The following is a 19061-nucleotide window of genomic DNA, read 5'->3' as shown; positions in this document are numbered from 1 at the left end:
AATGATAAAAATTAAATATAAATGGGTGTACAGTGTTACAAGTTTAAAGCTATTTAGGATAAACAAATGTAGTTTCATTTTACAATTTGAAATCATTCCAGAAAAAGAAAAATATGGTAAGTTAGATTTATTTCAATCCTTTGTGTGTGTGGTTGCAAGGTCAGTCATTTGAACAACCTAGTATAAAGTTATGGTAGAGAAAATAACAGATAAGATAGTTTTACTGAAACAAAAAATGAAATTTATTTAGGAGGTGTTAAGTGATTGTGCAAGTGAAATTTGAGATTTTTGAGATGAAGAAAAGTATTTTTAATTGTAACTTTGAATTGCACTCAGACTAGTAAAAACAATACTATATATTCACTGACAAATCTTTAGCAACAATACTTCATTAAAAACCTGATTTTTTTATATACAAAAGACTTGTAACTTTTACTAAAAGTCTGTCAAATTTTGTGATGATGCACTTAATGTATTAAATGTTATAGTGTGGAAACTGTAATGAATACAAAATGGTTACGAGGCTGGTCGATCTTGACTGACATCATAGTGAGAGAGTTAAGTCAATTTTAAAGTGAATGTGAGATACTACAAAAAAGGATGAAAATATACTGCTAAAATATTTGTCATGTATCACATAAGAAGTATCAGTGTGTTGATTGAGAAACAATTATATGTAGGTTAACTTCAGAATTTTAACAAAAAATAGTCGAAGTATTACAGAAGTTTTATAACTAATTTTGTAAGCTTGCTTAGAACTCAGTTGACAAACATATTCCTTTTCATATTCCCTGTTTTTTATAAATTGTATATTTTTTTGTATATTTTGTATATTTGCATATATTTACCTTTTAAATCTCTCTCATTAAGGACTGCCTGATATTTGATTTCTGTGAGTTAGTTAGATGTGTCAAGTAGCTGATTATATAAGCTAATATAATTTAATTGCAGGTAAAGGAAGACTATAGCAAGGCTACAGAAGTGTTAAATGAAGCTGTTGAGAAAGATGGGGTAAGTGTAAAAACATGTTTTCAGTTTTTAGTTGCTATTTCAAAGATCCGGGCAATTCTTGAAAAGTTCTTAAGAGTAAGTTGGTAATTCCAAGGCTGTGATAATTTGAGTAACAATCATGAATTTTTCTAGCCCTTACAGACACACAGATGATCAAGGCGAACCCATCCTTTAGCTTATTACAACAAGGAAGTGGGGTGGTTTTACAAAAGAGGTTTGAACCACCATTGTTTTAGCTGAGGTAAATCTTCTTATATATGAGTATTGCTGGCAATTCAGTCTCCAATTTTTCAGAGAATATTTCTCCTTCGTAACTGGAAGACTTTTTGTTGACTTAACTAATCAATTTGTTACTTGCTGTGTTTTTACAGTCTAACCCCCAACTCCACATGCAGCTGGTTGATGTAGGGTATCAGCAGTCTCCGCTTGATGAAGATGGGGTAATCCAGGCTTTTGATAAGGCTCTGAATAGCCAGCTGACATTGGAGCAAAAGCTGACATTCTGCCAGAGAAAACTGGAGTTTCTGGAAGATTTTGGGAGTGATAGTAACAGGTAGATTTCCTACTAGTCTTTGGGATTGTTAGCACTAAGATGCCTAACTACTATATAATTTGAAATAAGATAAATTCTTACATTTTTTGGTTAATGATATTATTTCTGTATCCAGTCACATACTTCTATTCTTTGCAAATTTTTTGTTATTACTGAAATGATTTTTTCAATACTTTATCATTAATAGTAAACGAATACATGGTAAACAACTATAATGGAATAGCCAGAAGAAACATAATTAGACTAAAGCTCAGCTTAAATGGCAAAATGATCTTATTTTCAGTCAAGTTCTTAAGTATCACTCTGCTCTCAGCTAAATGATTACCATCACACTAATATCTGTTCAGCGGTTATATGCAACATGATGTATGTGCTGGATTCCAGTTGGCATTGGGGAAATGTCCTGCAGTTCATTACATTTCAAATTGTTGCAAACATAGAATTATCACCATCTGATAACCTATTTAAGGAGGAACATCAAGCCATTTCTAACTTAAAATCAAGATCTGACAAAGGAGGCAGCTCTGAGCTTTACATGGCTGAAGCTGAAAGACACTTGTCCTACACATCATTTTACAAACCTGTCACTGGTGATGATCCTCTCTGTAAGATACAAACTCAAATAACTGAGGTCATAAGCAGACTTATCCACAAAACAAAACTCTCAACTGAAGGAAAATCTTATTCAATCCCATTTTAGACTGTCCATCTTTTATCTACTTCCCACAATTCATAAACCTGAGGGTCTAGAAAGACCCATCATTTTTGCATACAACTGTGCCACAAAACTTTCTTTCTTACATTAGACACCCCACACATGCTCTTCAGATAATTGACAATTTTTAATATCCCCACAAATTCTTCTGTTGTGATCTTTATGGGTGATATAACATCTATTTATACCATTATACATTCTACTGATACCATTTTACGTCTCTTTGCATGAGAATACTCTTGAAACATTGTTACAAAAAACATGCCATAAGCTCACCCAGTTGTGTCCCGTCAAGTCACTAAAATAATCATTCACATTCTACAAATTAATACTAACAACTAAGGGTATTTTTACTGAACAACTTATTGTTGCTTTTAGATGCAATCAGTGCTTTCAGGATACCATTTTTGTGCTAATTTTACTATTCATGCTCATCTCAACAATTCTCCTGGATCTTCACTCCCTGCATTGCACAGGTTTTGTAACTTGTCAACACATTGATAATCAAACTTTACTGTCCCAGATATTGTTGTACATTAAATATACATTTACTTGTTTATTAGAATCTGTTATGTTTATGACCTTTGTAACTTGCTGTACATTGGCGAGGCTGGCTGCAAAATCAGTGGCAAATGTTTTGGACACATACGACATATAATTTTGACATACCAGTCTCAAGATACACTTTTCAGATGGCAAACATGACTTATCACATCTCAGACTTGTTCTGAGATCTACACCAACAGAGTTATTTGCATGAAAGTTAAAAGCAATGTCTAATTTATACTATAGGTACAATTTCTCTACTTGGTTTATATAATTCTACTTTTGGCTTCCAACAACCTTTTCCACACTTGTCCCTCACTAATCAATTTTTTATCATATTTGTGTCTTCTGCTTCTCTTTCACTGACATCATTGTTTCACAACAGTTGATTCATCAGTAGTGTTACCTTATCTATAGAGACACATTTGGCATGTTCTATAGTACCGTTCCAAGTGATAATCGAATGTGCCCTGTTTATTTGGCATTAACAAAATTCGCCTGAAGAAAGGTTTAGGCCAAAAATGTTGTGTGAAATTTAAGTTTTCCTAGTTTTTATTAACGTTGTATCTTGTGTTTTATTTCTTCAAATGTTTTCTGAATATCTTTTTGTGTGGTTTTTATTTTGTTTTTCATGTCTGTAAGCAAACACTACTGTCAGCTAAGTGGTTATGCACCACACTATCATCAGCTAGATTAAGCATCACAGTATTGTGAGTTATTCTTAACTCTATTGTTTTGATTCAATACCACATTCAATAATTTCTAAAGCTACCTAAACTTTATTATAAAAAAAACCAAGATATAAAACATCAGTTTTGTAACTTTTTTTTCTAGACATATGATCTGTAAGTGCTTATTTATGATTATCAGTAAAACAAGAGCTTATAACACTAAAATTCATGGTTCAGTCAATGCTATGTGAGCTTAACACTAAAATTCATGGTTCAGTCAATGCTATGTACGTGGGAAAATTACCCCCCCCCCCCTCCCAAAAAAATCTTTGTCTTACAGCAAACAACAGCTTTGGCCATAGATTCAGAAAGTGAAATGTGTTATTCAGATGGGATGTATCTTATGTTGGCATATCAAACCATTGGTGTACAGTTTTGTTTGGAGGGGGCCAGTTCTGAGATGTATTATGTAGACAAAAGCCAAATCCTGTGTGGGGAAATTTAATACTTTTATTATTATGCAGATTTTTAGTTTTTATTTGTGAGTTAGGCCTATTATTGAAAGTGGCTTGTAAAAACTTTTCCAAAGACCTAAATAACTTGATTAAAAATTGTATCTGTTTTTACTCAATAATTATAAAGCACCTACAAATGAAAGAAGTCTGTTGCACAGAATCAGTGGTGATTTTTAGCACAAGAGGGCATGTTCACACATGAAGAAACAAAACCCATCAACAGTCTGTAGTTCATTAACAAATAATAAAACATTTCTATTATGGTTGCCATCTTTTTTTCTTTTATAGAAATAAAATCTTTATGGGCTGAATTAAAGCAGTTAAGCTGTATTTGGCCCTTAGGGCAGATGTTGTGCATCACAGAATTATCCTAGTGACAGATTTCATTGTTTTTGTATGTATATTTTTGAAATTTAATTGATAATTTCTCATTTAATAATAACTATATATGAAATAAGATGAAAGGGTTTTGTACCATTACATTCAGTACAAATATTGAATCTTGCAGAACTCAGGAAGCATTTGAAGAGTATGGAAAGCTGTTGAAGACTCACATTGCTGCCAGCAGAAAAAGGCCTGCTGAAACAAAGTAGGTTACAAAAATTCATTCTTCTCACAACAAACAAAATATCACTGAATCAAAGAAAAATTCCCACTGAAATGAAGTAAATCATTAAAACCATATTGTTACTGATATATTATTGAACAAGGCTTGCATTACAAATTTGTACTATAGATATTTCCAAGCTAAAATGGAAATTTTAGTCTTTCCAGTCCCTGCTATACTGAATAAATTTTAATCTTAGTATTAACTAATTAGAGGTAGGTAACTACCTATAGTGACAAAAAGGAATTTTCTTTACTAAAAAATTATTCATTTATTTATTAAAAGTTTTTCATATATATTATTAATTAATTAAATAGTTATTACTAATTAGTTAATACTAAAATTAAAATTTATTCAGTATAGCAGGGACTGGAAAGACTAACTTCAAGTAACTGGGCTGATCTCGGCCATCCCATGCTATACTTGAATAATTTTACAAAAGGAATATGAACTACAAAGTAAGTTGAGGTAGAGTATGTAGTTCATTATAAGATCTTTTATATTTTATTGAATACTTTTGTCATCTTTTTAGGAAAGAGTGGAGGTTTGGAGTAATCTGTTGTAGAATTTTTAGGGTGGTTTTATTGTTATTTTTCTACTTTAGGAACTATTAGAAATTTTAAGGGTGGAAATTGGGAGGAACTTTTAATAGAAATATTTTTAGGGTGGTTTTATTGTTATTTTTCTACTTTAGGAACTTTTAATAGAAATATTTTTAGGGTGGTCTTATTATTATTTTTTCTAATTTTAATAATAAAAGAAATTTTAAGGGTAACTGCCTTCCCTCTACTGGCTGCAGACAGTGAAAGGCAGTAGGAGTTGAGACGTTGTGGGTATAAGCACTCAACTCTGCACCCTTATTTGAAGTTCCACGATGTGCTAACCAGTTTTTCATATGCATTTGGATTTTGCCTCATAGATGGGATATACCCAATGCTTAATTTTATATATACACACACAAACAATTTAAGATAAGTAAATGCAAAATTCTGTCAGTGGTAACATGTATGGTTACTTAACATCTTTAAGGAAAGACTCCCCGTGTTCCTTAAATAATGTCATCAGCAAAGTGTTGGTGGACTCTCTTAAAATATGTTTATATTGGCTGTGTCAATAACAAATTGTATAAAAACTTACCAATTTTTGTGAACTGCATTCGGTTGTGTAATGCACTTTGTGGATTTTTGGTCTTTTAAAGAAACCAGAAATATATTAAAATTTTAAAAACAAAAAAAAAGTTGAAGAATCATATTTTGTACCATATGAAATTTGTACTTAATTAATCAATCAACCTTGAATTTCATTTTTAACCATAATATGGCACTGAAGCTATATGGGCCTAATTCACTGCTTGGTATTATGCAAGAAAGAGATTTAAAATGTTTAGAACATGTAAGTAAAGAATTTATTTTATCCCATGTAATATTTTCTTTGCTACCCCAGTTCTGAAGTTGAAAATGCTTTTTTGTTGTTGTTTTATATGATTAATTTTTTCTATTAAAAATCATCTTTTTTTTGAACTGATGATTTTTTTAAAAATTATTTTCAAATAGTTTTGTAGCTTATATATTTACCTTTTCAATTTGTACCATTTCAACTGCAATTGATGTTTTATTATTTTTGACTTCAGAGCCTTTTAGTATCATGTTGGTCATTCCTATATATTTTCTTTTTCAATTGTGGCAGATAACTAAATATGGTAGATGATGACTAACATACTTTTTTTGCCATTATTTTTCAATTGTAAATGTGGGTTATTTGCATTTACCCCGTGCTTTAAAACAAAATAGGATGCTTTTGTAGCATGGCATCAGAAGGAGCAGTTTTGAATACAGATGTTTTTATGTGTTGTAAGGACACACAGGAAGTACCAGAGAATTTCCAGGTGACCTATAAACATACTGAAAGAGCAGAACAGGGATTAGATAAATAAGGAGTTCTAGTCTGTTCTTTACTGCTCTGTTTATAGGTATTAACATATTCTTTAGAAACTGATTAATTAAATTAGCTCACATGGTTAAGTTACAGTGTAAGTTAGTAGGCCTACCCACAGATTTATTTGGTATACTTTGAGACTCATACATGTTACTCTTCTTATTGCACTTCAGTTTTACTATTATTAGCAAGGTATTTATTAACTAATATAATTGATTAAAAAAAACAACTCTAGTTTTTTTAAACTCTCTCCAGTGTTTTGAAAGAATTTTTTTTTCTATTAATGGGAAACAGCAAGCTGTAGAAAATAGCAAGTCATGGTTGTTTGAAAAACTGTAAGATAAACTAGGAATGTGAATAAGGCCATCATCATGATTGAGTTTAATTTCATAGTTATAAGTATGCCATAAATCAAGAAATTTAAAAGCATGTTGGCTGTAACCCTTGATTTGTGCTCTTGTGTGTCTTTCGGTTTATAGTGTGATTGGAAATGCAAGTGTTCCAATCGATTTCGGTTCAATACATTTTTTTGCAGTTTATCTTATTTTCTAAAAATCTGTCTTCCAATTGGTGATTTGTTTGGCTATTAATAGTATACAGTTGGATAATCTTATAAACAACTCCAGTATAGTAAATAATCAAGTGGTTCTAGGTGGATTAAATTCATTTTGGTACTCTGAATGGTGTGAGTACAGTTTTATACTAAGCTCTTTTAATTCTTTCTGAAATACTCTGATATAAGGAATAACGGTTTTCAAAGATTTATTGTCGGTTTTATTTTTAATGTTCTTTATTAGGAAGAAAATTGGCTCTACTTAGTAATGTGCATACTACTGCTGATGTGTACAATTCAGGTTTATGTGAGTTGAAGTTTAGATATGTATACATGTGTAGGTATTTTAATCTACAATATAGGGTTTTTAATTTTTGCATGGTATCTTTTTCAACAATAAGTAGAATTTTCTTATTGAGCATGTTAATGAGAGTGAAACAGGTCAATTCTCTCACCGTCATAAACAGTGGTAACATTATTTTTTAAAAAAAGTCGCATCTAACTTGAGGTATACAGGTGTAGAAGTAGAAAAGAACACTATATCAAACTACCATAACTTCTCCCAGCTTCTACTGTAGATTATAAATGTGAATTAAAAACTTGAATAACATTATCAAGAGGCTAGGAAGATTCTAGCACCTCTTCCATCACAGACTTACTCTGTTACATTATGTTCTACTGCCACAGTGGGAGTGCAGACATCTCTCTCCATCCTACCCAGTATTTCTCTATCCATGTTAAGGGTCTTCTTCCCTACATAGACAAATCAAAGTCTACACCCATCTTCTATCCCCACCACTAACAAGAGCGAGTGATCGAGTCCAATCACATTGGCCCAGAGGTGTAGGAAAATTATTAGTTCACAACCTTTGATTCAGGACAGGATCAACGGAGGTCAGTAGACCTAATACAACTACAAAAATAAATGTTTTCTACCTAGATCTTCAAAAAAATTCTAGCTGAAAATGGCCATACTGTTTTAGTGGTACTTTTGGGGGTTTCGCTCTTAATTTTCACATTTAGGCCTTGATTGATTCTTACCTTCTTACAAAAGGCTTTCCTGAAAACTGATCATACTGTCACCATTTGGCAGTTTTCATTGTACAAAAGAAACAGGTTGTGAGACGAATGGGTTCGTTGAGGAGTGGCATTGCTGGTTTACCTTCAATACCTCACTGGAAGCTGTTGCCATCCATATCTCCATTGGTTGTATTGGCACTGGGACAGGATTTTGATCAGGAGGACCTTTATAATGTTATTGCACAGTTGCCATTTCCATTTTTTATCTTGGAAGATTAATTGGCACATTCCACTCTGGGGTGAAGATATTAATGAGAGGGGTTGATCTTTGGAGCAAAGGTTCTCAGATTAAAACCTTACTCTTTTAAATACTGGAACATCTACTTATTTTCATGCTCTAAGTCAGACTGTTATTGCCATAGCTCTATCCATTTGTTTTCCTTTTTTTCTTACGAGGTGGATAATGATTCCTGAAGTAGTGCTCATTTTACCATCTTTCTGAGGGAGATTGGCCATGGTTAATGCCACCCAACTTGTGTGCCATTGTGGAAGCAGGAGAAGGCTGTTTCTATGCCCAGCAAGTCAAAGGCAGAAGGAATTTTGTATTACATTCATATCCAGCATCTCTTTCACCATCATTTCACAGGTTGTTTGGGACAAATTTGTAAAGGTTAATGGAAAATATATCTTCCATCCTATCTTGTAACCCAATGGCCAAGAGACTGCCGATTTATAGGGTATTCTAACACCCTTAGAGAGTGCTTTTTTTTTCTATCATTACAGCACATCCACATCTTTTCTTGACTTCTTGAACATCAAAGACACAGGTGGAAAAAATGCCATTTTCTTGTTGGACATATAAGTATAATGAAGTATTTAGTCTGGTGGAACTTAAAATTACTCTGAATTGGAGCGGCAATACATCAGTTGGACCAGATGACATCCGTTACAAGATGCTGAGACATCTCTCTCTTGCCTATCTCAGTCTTTTTCTGGTTGTATTAAACCATTTTGTTGGAGGAAGATATTCCAAATGTATGGGGTTGGGATATTGACATTCATTTTTCTAAGCTTGGTAAGGATCTCAAGATGTCTTCTAATTATAGACTTGTTGCTTTGATTAACTGTTTCTGTAATGTTTTGGAGAGAATGGTTAATGCATATCTTGTTTGGTTCCTTGAATCAAACAACTTCCTCTTTCACATTCAATGTGTTTTCTGCAGATTAGTAATTGACTGATTCAACTTTAAACATTAATCAAGGAATCTTTCCTCAAGAAGGAGCATCTTGTTTCTGCCTTTTTCATCCTGAGAAGACTTATGACACCATAAAGATTTGGCATTTTAGAGGAGATTAATAAGGGTTGCTTGGTGCCTTACTGCTTTGTCTTGTGTCACACTTTTTTGGTACTAAAATCAATGCTATCTCTGAACAACTTCCTCCTACAGTTGCAAATAGCCTCTGTGTTAATGACATTCAAATTTTCTGTCAGTCATCAAATATGAGATATATTGAGCTTTGGCTCCAAACTGGTGACAAATACTTGTGTGATTGCACCAGTGTAAACAGTTTCAAATTTACCTCAACTAAAACTATTTGCTTGCATTTTTGCTGCTGGCAGGGTTTGCACTCTGATTCCATGCTTTATCTGGGAGATGCATAAATTTCCATGGTAACTGATACAAAGTTCTTACGACTTCTCTTTGACAAAAAACTAACTTTTACTCCAGAAGTTAAGCATTGGAAGGTCACTGAATATTTTCATTTCACATCTTTGGGCTAGTATATGTTCTTTTCTCAAGAACTATCATGACCAATTTGATCTAAGCTAGACTGGGTCTCTGGACCCCATCCATCATGAGGGACTTCTGTGCAGGGGCCTTTCACACTTCTCTAGTCCAGAATTTGTACAAGGAGTCCTATAAACCTTCACTTCACCTCTAACATTTGTAGCTTTCTTTCAATATGCTGCACATCTCCAATCACTATCAGAGTATCCCACCTGGCTATGTGTTTTCATGTCTTGATGAGCTATACAGCCAAAATATATTTTGCTGGGGCAAATTTAGGTGTTACTGCAAAGGTTAAACCTTTCTGTAGAACACTTATTTGGTCGTTTTTTTTAAAAATTATGGCTAGATAAATTCATTGTGGATTTAACATGTGAATAATATTACTCTCTTCAAGGCTGTTATTGAGCTTAACAAATTCAGAAATCTGCTTAGACTTGCAAATTCTGCTTGATATATACATTTTACAGTTGAAAAGATAGTTCATCACTAATTTTATTTGAGGTTTAAACATGTATTTTGGCAATATTAACACTGATTTAGTAATAATCCCAGTGGTAGTTCTTTACTTTTCTTTAAAATTTGTTATTACACAATTATTTGCTACATTGTAAGTTTTGAATGTTAAATTTCCCAGTTTTACTTTTTCGGACTTTTCAAAGTTGGCAGGTACACAGGTTAAAGTAAAAAAAAGTAAGAGGCAAACATTTATATTGTATTTCAAAATCCTGTGAATATTTTATATATCCTATTACAAGAATGTACACGTTTTGCAAGAGCGACTGGACAAAGAAAAAAAAAGTACTGGCACTTTGTTTAGATTTAATTATTTGGTGACAACTGGTCTATAAATGGATATAAAAAAATAATGGAAATGAACTTCACTATGTAATCATCACTTTTTTGCACAGCATGAATGTTAGGACTTAATAGGCCACTGTCCAGAGGAACAGATTTCACAAATGTGTAGAGTTAAGAAGACTTGCTTCAGATCTATGAATAAACACTGATTGGAACAGATATTAATCTACTATCTATGTATATTACCTAGGTCTTAAAATATATAATGTAATGTTAACTTTATTATCCATTTGAATGAAGAAGAATGTAACTATAAAATCATTGTCCTTCTGTTTTTTTGTAGTAGTTTAATAGATTGATGCTATCATGGAGAAGAAAGATTACCTGAATTTATTACTTATCTTAGAACTAATTATGCTTTTATAATAACCTACTTCATTTCATTGTTGTGGTATCACTTAACTTATTTTTTGAAAATGTCAAAGAGCATATCTGCTTGGAGAAAACAATGAAACAGTCTTTAAATGTTTCTAATCATAAAACTATTAAAGCTTTATCCCTTGATTTTAATTTAACTTTACAATATCAAGTTTAAAGATAAAATACTTTGTGAAGTTAAGTAGTTCTTTGAATAGTTTTCAGGCAATGAAAAAATAGCAGCTTTTGCATGTATTTCTTTGAAAACAATTTAGAAGTACAAAACTCAGCTGCTAAAAGTATGTAAACCACTTAGTCTGTAATCAGGCAGTATTTGTTTTCATAAGTGCTGACTGATAATTGGTGGAAACATTTTCTATGCTAGTTTAAACCTTAATCATAAATAGATAACTTGAACAAATTACCTATCAAAATTAAAATGGTTTAACAACTATTGACATGCTATAGATCCCTTAATGGTAACTAATATCATTGGTTTCTGTAAAGTGTGTGGACTTTCACAAACTAATACCCTCTTTAGATTTCTAGTGTTCACCATTCTAGCATTGTTTATTACTTATTTCTGTAGATGAATACTTTTACCGAAGAGTTTACTATGGTTTAATAGTTTCAAAATGATGTTAATGCTTTGGAAAATGCTGTTAATCTGAGAAAGTTATCCAGCTTGTGGTATATTAACAATTCTTGACTACATTTTAATGACGTGTATTTTTGGAAACAGGTATGGGTTAAGATTAAGAGCTGCTCTTTAATTATTCAGAAATACCCTAAATTACATACGAACAGAAATTTAGTCTTCCTTCCAGCATAGAATTTAATTCCGATATATCTCATCTTGTTAAAAACAATTATACTAAACAGTCTTTTTTTTTTTTGTTTTTAATTCAGATTAGCTCTGTTGTATAGTTTTTAAGCTTGAATTGTTTGTCTCCACTTCTGGAGATGACTATCTAGGTGTAGTCAAACCTTTGAAATTAATTGGCAAAATTGAACAGTACATTATCAGTTTCAAGTGTTAGCTCTATAAATAATTTCTTTGGTTATTCCCCCTTTATATATCTAAAAATTGGTATGTGAGGAAGCTTATTTCAGCAAGAATTACTATTTTCATAACTTGGAACAGTTAGAAATTTTGGTTAAGCAAAAGAAATTGTTTAACTCCCATGCACAAGTGTGATGTAATCTGTAAATTGTCAAAAGGCTCTTTTGTATTAATTTCTTGAGTGTGATAAGGCACTTCCTTGTTTATTTAATTCTCAGAATATTGCATCATTTTGAACCTACATACTAGGTGATAAAAATTTAAATCCCATCAGGAATATTGGCATGACATCAAGCACACTTGTGTAGTAACAAGAGTTAAAGCTAATTGCCCAACCTTTTAACGGTTTTTCCTAGTGATGAAAGTTCTGTGGAGAAAAAGGCCAAATCTGAAATCAATGGCTCAGTACCAGTATCCACACCACCTGCTCCAGTGAACCCTCCTGCACCAGCTCCAATTCCTGTCCCAGCTCCTGTACCTACTCAGCCAGTTCAACCTGCTCCTGCACCAATGGCTCCTGATCCATCAGCAGCTTATGGCTACCATCAGGCTTGGCCAGGAGCTTACCCTCAGGTATGGCCAGTACATCAACTTATGTGTAGTACATTTGAAACTTTTAAATGAAATTCCCTGACATTTAAAGAAACTTAGCATGAACCTAGTCAAAATTATGTAAAATATTTTCATAAGTTGTAACTATTCATGTTGGTCTGTAATTTATCTGTAGAACATTTCATTCTAGAATAACATGCATATTGTATACATCTGTCAATTATTTGTAACTGCAATTCCCAAGTTTGAATGAATGGAGAATAAAGACTGCTGTTGTTTAAAGTAATGGACAAATTGTTCCATCCTCTAGCTTGTATGTTGATTATTTTTCATATAATGCTTATACAATTTCATGAATATTGACTTCTATAAAATCAACACTTCCACTTTTTTTCTTTAAAGTTGTATTATAATAGGGCCACTGTATAAATACAGTATTTTTATTTTCTTATCAAACCATATGAGATATAAACTATTCTTAGATCTGCCACTTGTCACTAAGTTATTTCAGTTCTAGTTGATTACACCCAAGAGAGAAAATTCCACATTATTTTTTAATACCTACATAAATATAACTAAGTTTACTATGCTTTAGAAAAGTCATTTATCCATTTCTTATACTTTTTTCTAGAATCCATATAACTACCAACAGCCATGGACAGGATACCATCCATCTTACTATCCTCACTGAGCTTATTCATGTCTGAACTAACCACTTAGATAAAAAGTTGCATTTATATTTTATTTTAGTGATTTTTGTTTGTTTTTCCTGAGAAATTTGATGGCACTGATTGGTACATGTTAAAGAATCTGTTTGAACAGTATTGGTTCATTTAAGGCAAAGCTGGCCAATGAGAAGTGTGAGCCTTTTCTAAAATCTGTGTAGCTGGTGTTTTATGTTGAGTGTTTACTAAGTGCATTGGTAATTGTATAGAACATCCAGAGGAAAAATTTATGTAATAAAAATTTTCATTGTCTGTCTGGCATATTTTCTTAAATTACTGTTCTAAAGATATACATAATTTTTCTTCTCTGATTCAGGAACTTGTTATTGAGAATGGTTTAGCAGAAAAATAACTAATATAATCAGGTGTTGACCTTAACGTTTCGAAGGTACTAAAAACATTATTCTTCATTAAAATTAGCCATAACTTATGTCAATTACATACATAATGTTTTCCAAAAGTTAAAAAGATGCTCAATTAAACTAGTGTATCTATGTCACAGACAAAGTTATGGGTTAAATACCAACAATATGTAACATTTGTGTTGATCGTGAAAAAATTAAGAAGAATGTGGACAAAGATCCATTATTTCTATAGTATTATTCCCTCCAGGAAACAACCACTTGGTAATAGTATTTCTAATCAACATGTGGGTCAGCTGGCCATCTGCTTCTGGCATTGGTAATCAATCAATGAGTTAAAGCTACAGGCTCTATATACATTTAATGACAGTAGCCTGGAGCTGGTTATGCCATATGCAGTTCAAATGAAATTACTTTGCTGAGCCCAGTTATAATCACCTTCTGTATTCAGAATCTTGCGATATAAGTGACAAATGCTCAAGTGTATTGAAAATTGACAATAAGATTAATCTTTCTTCTGATATTGGTGTTTGCTAGCTCTGATAGTTTTAGTAACTTTTCTAAAAATTGCATATCATATAAATACATTTTTCTCATAACACCTGGGTAATATTTTGTTTATAAATATGAAACTTCCTAATTATCATAAATACAACTTATATTTGAAGGGTGTAGCACCAGCTCTTTTAATCTAAATAATCCCAAGCAATATATGTAGATTTAGATCATAAATACATTATTTGAAAATATAAAAACCTGGGAATGGGTTTTATTCTTCTGTCAACAGTTGTTCCTTCACTTAATGATAAAAGAATGTTATTTAGAGAAGCAGGTCTAGACTTGTGAAAAAAATATACAATATGAAAAAGTACACTGGCTTTTCACCACTCCAAGAGCTAAAGAAAAGAACTAACTCAATGCTCAATTTATCGTGAAGAGCCATACAAGTAAAATAAACTTTACTACTCTTTACAAACAGGAAAGTCTCACAGCTAATATTGTAAAAGGTCTGTGGTTACACCTACATTGGCTGTGAATGGTGGGCAAGGCCAAGGTAGCCACACAGTTGATAAATTATAATTATCTTGTACAAAATTTTTTAACATCCTTCCTATAACCATAGTAGAACTTATGTACATGCTTCACAACATTGCAAGAGTTGCCGGTTGCCTGGATGATCATAGTGTGTTGTTTGGATGATAGTTTGGGCTGTGGATTTCTGGTTGGTAAGTACACAGAACTACCATCACCCAGAAATGAAGCAAGACCTGTATAAAGGTAGAGATATTATATTCAATGATAAAAAAAAATGAACATAAGCACAAGATCTTTAATACTATGAAAACTACGAAGCACAATGTTTACAAAAACATTCTTAACTTGTGAAAAAAAATTGCAGTTTACAATTTTTAAAAATCTAAGTTTCTCTGAAAAAAAAATCAAATTATATAGGCCAGTCGTTATAACAACAATTGTTATGGTGTGAACAAGTTTTACAAGCTGGAGAAGCATAATTGTAATCAATTATACTTGTTCATTCCAGCCATCCAGAAGAGCTCTGGATTGAGGGAAGGAAACCCACCACCTGCAATGAATATAGAGTGGTTGAAATACTATTATCATACACACTACTAATTCTTGAAAATCCCTAAGGCACTAGATTTAGAATGTAGTGTTAAAAAATATAACAGGCCTAACATCTTATGACAAGTACAATTCATTATAATGTTTTGCCAGCTTGTAAAAGATGTTCACACCATAACAATATCAAATTTTTGTGTAGTTGAAGTGTATGCACAGTGCTGATAATGTGAGGATGGGATGGAAACAAAAAAAAAAATTACAACTGAAGATCTACATGCTAATATTAATTTCCTCTTAAACTCCAGGTGTGCAGCAAGGAATGATAAAGTATAGGGTTTGTGGACCCAAAGTAGTGTGATATCAGAAACTTACCATATAAAATATCATAAAAACTCGTGCCATAGGATAGCGTCTCAGAAATACACCCAGTCGAATACTGAAAATAATAAAAACAAAAATGTGTGGTGATATTGTTCATCATAAGACAATAAAGCCATAAACTGATGGAAAAAAGATTGTTTTAATCTCATTTCTATCCATTGTATCCATATATGGAAATTTAATTTGTGATTTACCATGAAACTACAAGATGACAAACAAACTACTAAGACAATATTTTTATACACCGTTTTTTAGCAATTACTTAAAATACGTTTATAATCATAAAAAAACTACCTTTGAAGGTAATCAAAGTTTATAAGATTTATGGGGTTTTAGAGTCCTTGTTGATGTGCATTCAAAATTTTATGAATTTATGCCAATAAGTTTAGTATTGTACATTATTCAATTTCTTAATTTAAAAGTATATATAAAAAAAACAAAAACATCAATTTTTACGTGGTATGTTGAATGCAGCACAAGATCAAATTAGATGTTTGTGATGTCAAAATACAAAGTCTAGAGTTTCAAACTGATATTAACAAGCACCTTCTATCTTTTTCTATTTGGTGAGATATCACTCCTGTAATGAATCAAACACAGTGGCCCCACTCACCTCTTTCCATTTTTTGAAATTGTCCCTTATATACACTTGTGTAAATGATGTGAATAACCAATCGAAAGCTCAGAATGTCCCCTTAGTGGTTTTCTCAGCAATTTTCAGGTGTTAGGATGCCATATTGTTCTTTCAAAACAAGGTTTTGAGGAGATAGGTTGTGTATTTATTCTGCTTGAAATTTCATATTTTTTTAGACCAAAATATAGCTTGATAAATTATAGTGGTATCAGTATAGTAATTTATGATTTTTTGGTTATTCAACTGTATATAAATAAAACCTAAAAAATATTATTTCTCTTTCTATGTGCGAAATTTAAAAGGCTTAGCAACCGAGTACAAACATCATATCTAGAAGAGATAATTGTTTCCTTTACTTCTTTATTTACTGTTCTTAGTTTTAAGAAACATAAGTTTAAGAACTTATTACTTAATAATTGAAATGTGACTTTGTACAGACCAAAGGTCAGTTTTATGTTATTTGATACGGTAACATGAGCCACATCATTGTAACGTCAATATAATAAATAAACATAAATGTATGTTATGTTATGAGATTTAAGCTACTTAGACAAAACATTTATGTTTTTGTGTTATAATATGTAGTCATTCTAGAATGAAAAAAGCATAATTTATATTTATTTCCAAATTTATTATGGTGGTTACGAGGTCTGTTAAATTGACAGAGCCCGTATAGTTGGGGTAGAGAAAATAACAGACAAAATATAAAGTTTTACTGAAAACAAACAATTGAAATGTATTTAGGAGGTTTTGAGATTACACAAATAATTTTTGGGATGAAGAATAGTTTTTTAATCATGACAGGAAAATCACTTCGCACTCGAATTAGTAGCGAAACAGACTTGAAATTTTCACGAATTAATCTTCATTAAAAATCTGTTGTTTTTTTGTGTGTACAAAAGACTTTGAATCATTATTAAAAGTTTACAAAATTTTGTGAAAATACACATACGGCATTAAAAGTTATAGTATAAATGCTTAATGTGTGCAAATGTATATACGAACTCATTTTATACCAAGCCCGTTGCGAAAGGGTTAACTCGTCATATGGTAACCTAAGTTAGTATAATCTTTCAATTTTACCTTTGTTGAAAGAGAAAAGACATTTGTAATATTTATATATAATCCAAGTTTATGTTTATATCAATAATTTTTAACATGTGGAAATACAATATACTTTCTAAATGCAACATACCTACTTTAAAATATCGTTACGATGATTAGTGGCCTATGTTATCATCACCCAAGTCTAATTATTAATTAGTGTTTTTATTATTCAATGTTCATTTCTAGGCAATTAATGATAACTGATCACCACAACTTTGTCATAAATGTTTTAAGAGAAGTAAGCACTGGATCTAAGAATTTTGAAGTCTTGTCTTAACATGCTACTATAACTAAAAGTATGGTCTAAAAGTATCCATGTTTCAATACTGCACTTAGTCTTGCATTAAAACTTAAAAAATTGGAATAAAACAATTATATAAAATTGGCATAAGACAAGTTTAACACACCTAAAAGAATCAACTATTCCATAGGCTTTTTTCACACGGCGTGTTACTGTTCCATCATATGGATTTTCTGCAAAGAACCCAGACACTCGAGACTTTGAACCTACGTTAAACAGAGAAAAAATACTGTTTGAAACTGCAACCACAGAAAAGAAAGCTAACTTCATGTGATAGTTTCAGAAAAATCTTAAGAAACAAGACTGGGAATAAGAAAAATTTTCTACATGCTTCATTATTTATGCACTACAAGAAAGGATGGCAGGGGCTTAAAACTCCAGTTATATGTAGAACAATATTTTACTTCTTCAATAAACATTTTAAGTTAACCAATTACCCTCTTAACAACTGACTAAACAAAAATACTTCCATCAATAGTTTTTTATTAAGTGCAAAATAAAAAAATACATTGTTCTCTGTATTGATTTAAGTTAGGTGTCTATTCTCAGAAGGAATGTGCTATGAATATACTCTAGTCAATTATATTCAAGTGATGAAACAAAATCTAGTAAAAGCACTAAGAAAACTAAAAACCAAGATGTTGAGAACTATCTAGTACATATGACAAAATGTTCATAAGTGTGGAAAGACAATTGTTTTTATGAGGCTTTTTACCTATAGTATACTACTACAAAAGATAAAATCATAAATTATGTAATTAAAGTTTCTCTTAAATTTAAACTTTTCTTTGATAATACTTATTTTAATTTACCTTTACAAATGTTCAAAATACACGTTGGATGCTAAAGGGGAATTTTTAATGGTTATCATTGAAAAGCAGTTGTATTCTGTTAATTAAAAAACATTCTAAGCTAATAAAATGTTAACATTCTGATTCAGAACTATGCTGGATAAGTTTGCTTATAAGATCCAAAAGGTTAACTGCATTTGATTTATTAACCCTTTCAAGAGGGGTCACAGGTAAAAGGCCATGTCATCTCGTTTGTTGACTCACATTACTGAACTATTATTTCAAGAATTTATGTAAATAAGTTTGGCATCAAACTATAGATTATAATTCAAATTTTAGAACTATAAATTACTCAAGTTGTTGATTTAAAAGTAAACATTAGAAACAACAGATAAACATTGATTTTTGTGTGTCACGTGGTATGTTG

At 31.6% G+C, this 19061-nt stretch overlaps 2 protein-coding genes across 4 annotated transcripts in view; one reads left to right on the top strand and one right to left on the bottom strand.

Annotated features, from left to right (window-relative positions):
• Window positions 1-482: 482 nt before the first annotated feature.
• LOC106474271 (pre-mRNA-processing factor 39-like) lies at window positions 483-13726 on the top strand. 3 transcript variants are annotated; one of them, XM_022402604.1, is made up of 5 exons: window positions 483-1011; window positions 1144-1564; window positions 4520-4600; window positions 12554-12770; window positions 13381-13726. In XM_022402604.1, exons 2-5 carry the CDS (start codon window positions 1401-1403, stop codon window positions 13438-13440), a joined length of 522 nt encoding a protein of 173 aa, XP_022258312.1. In that variant the 5' UTR covers window positions 483-1011; window positions 1144-1400; the 3' UTR covers window positions 13441-13726. The 3 variants fall into 3 exon arrangements, with proteins under 3 accessions (XP_022258312.1, XP_022258313.1, XP_013790414.2); XM_022402605.1 differs by having other exon boundaries at window positions 483-1252; window positions 1383-1564; XM_013934960.2 differs by having other exon boundaries at window positions 484-1011; window positions 1383-1564.
• An 861-nt stretch (window positions 13727-14587) lies between these two features.
• The window catches only part of LOC106474270 (golgin subfamily A member 5-like), a gene marked incomplete at its 5' end in the record, with an annotated part of 20720 nt that continues 16246 nt past the window's right edge, over window positions 14588-19061 (bottom strand). Inside the window, 3 exons of the mRNA XM_013934959.2 lie at window positions 14588-15104; window positions 15793-15856; window positions 17950-18049. Coding sequence (XP_013790413.2) covers window positions 15015-15104; window positions 15793-15856; window positions 17950-18049 — 254 coding nt within the window. The remainder of the gene's footprint in view (window positions 15105-15792; window positions 15857-17949; window positions 18050-19061) is intronic.

The sequence above is a fragment of the Limulus polyphemus genome, unplaced genomic scaffold (assembly GCF_000517525.1).
Source record: "Limulus polyphemus unplaced genomic scaffold, Limulus_polyphemus-2.1.2 Scaffold7010, whole genome shotgun sequence".
NCBI classification, from domain to species: Eukaryota; Metazoa; Arthropoda; class Merostomata; order Xiphosura; family Limulidae; genus Limulus; species Limulus polyphemus.
The sequence above is the reverse complement of the archived record's forward strand: the minus strand, read 5'-3'. Positions and strand labels throughout refer to the sequence as shown.